The sequence below is a fragment of the Austrofundulus limnaeus genome, unplaced genomic scaffold (assembly GCF_001266775.1).
Source record: "Austrofundulus limnaeus strain Quisiro unplaced genomic scaffold, Austrofundulus_limnaeus-1.0 Scaffold0, whole genome shotgun sequence".
NCBI classification, from domain to species: domain Eukaryota; kingdom Metazoa; phylum Chordata; class Actinopteri; order Cyprinodontiformes; family Rivulidae; genus Austrofundulus; species Austrofundulus limnaeus.
Genome location: NW_013952402.1, coordinates 3,044,218 through 3,045,073, shown reverse-complemented (window position 1 = coordinate 3,045,073; position 856 = coordinate 3,044,218). Strand labels below are relative to the sequence as shown.

Here is an 856-nt window from a genome sequence, read left to right as displayed (position 1 = left end):
GACAGAAAGTTAACGTGTAACACTGTAAGATTACAATAAACTAGTCCTGCTTCTGAACACAGGCTCACCTCAACAAATCTGGAAAAAAAAAGGCAGAGCTCACCTCAAACCCAACTCTGCCAGAGTGACGTGCGCATTTAACTGTACTTGGAAGATGCTTTGACACAATTAAAAAGTCTGTTGACGGAAATATGACTAAAAGCAGTTAAATAACTTTTTACAAGATTTACATTTAAATCCATTGTGTAAAGCAAAAAAATCACAACATTCCCTGGTGTTAGAGTTGACTCAGTGAGAATCAACTGGAACACAATATCTTTTTTTTTTTTTGCAAAAAGTTAGATGATCCTCTAGTGACCCCTTGAGGATAAACAAATCACCAACTGCTAAGTCAGGATGTACAYATGCTTTTAGAAACTAGTAGGGATGGGTGGGCTAATTAAAATAAAAGAATAAAATCTGGGTCAGAAGTGTGGAGGCTGTTTGAGTTTCAGGTTTCAGACTGAGGACGACGGCTCTGAAATCCTCACTTAAAGTCGGGTTTTTCTGGGAAGGTGCAACCAGCCCGTTGGATGATGATGTTGGCCGAGTAGTGAGCTGCCCTCACGCACTGATCCAGAGGTTTCTCCTGGACCAGCCCAAACAGAAAGCCTGCATCAAAAAATAAAATAAAATAAAATGCATCAAGTCATTTAAAGTACAACAGTAGCTGCGTTTCCACTGACCATGAAAATGCGCAAATTAGAATTTCGAAAATAAATTTGCTCAATGGAAACACGTCAATTTCGAAAAACACTATGTTTTTCGACAAAATGTTTCTGCGCTAGGATGAGGTGATATTTCGGCAGTATCGAAA

The 856-nt window shown here is 38.9% G+C and overlaps 1 protein-coding gene across 2 annotated transcripts in view; it reads right to left on the bottom strand.

Moving 5' to 3' along the window:
- Nucleotides 1-317: 317 nt before the first annotated feature.
- adka (adenosine kinase a) overlaps nt 318-856 on the bottom strand; it is a 7,853-nt gene continuing 7,314 nt past the window's right edge. For both annotated transcript variants that reach the window (XM_014012975.1, XM_014013055.1), the window contains exon 11: nt 318-651. In XM_014012975.1, coding sequence (XP_013868429.1) covers nt 527-651 — 125 coding nt within the window. In that variant the 3' untranslated portion in view covers nt 318-526. The remainder of the gene's footprint in view (nt 652-856) is intronic.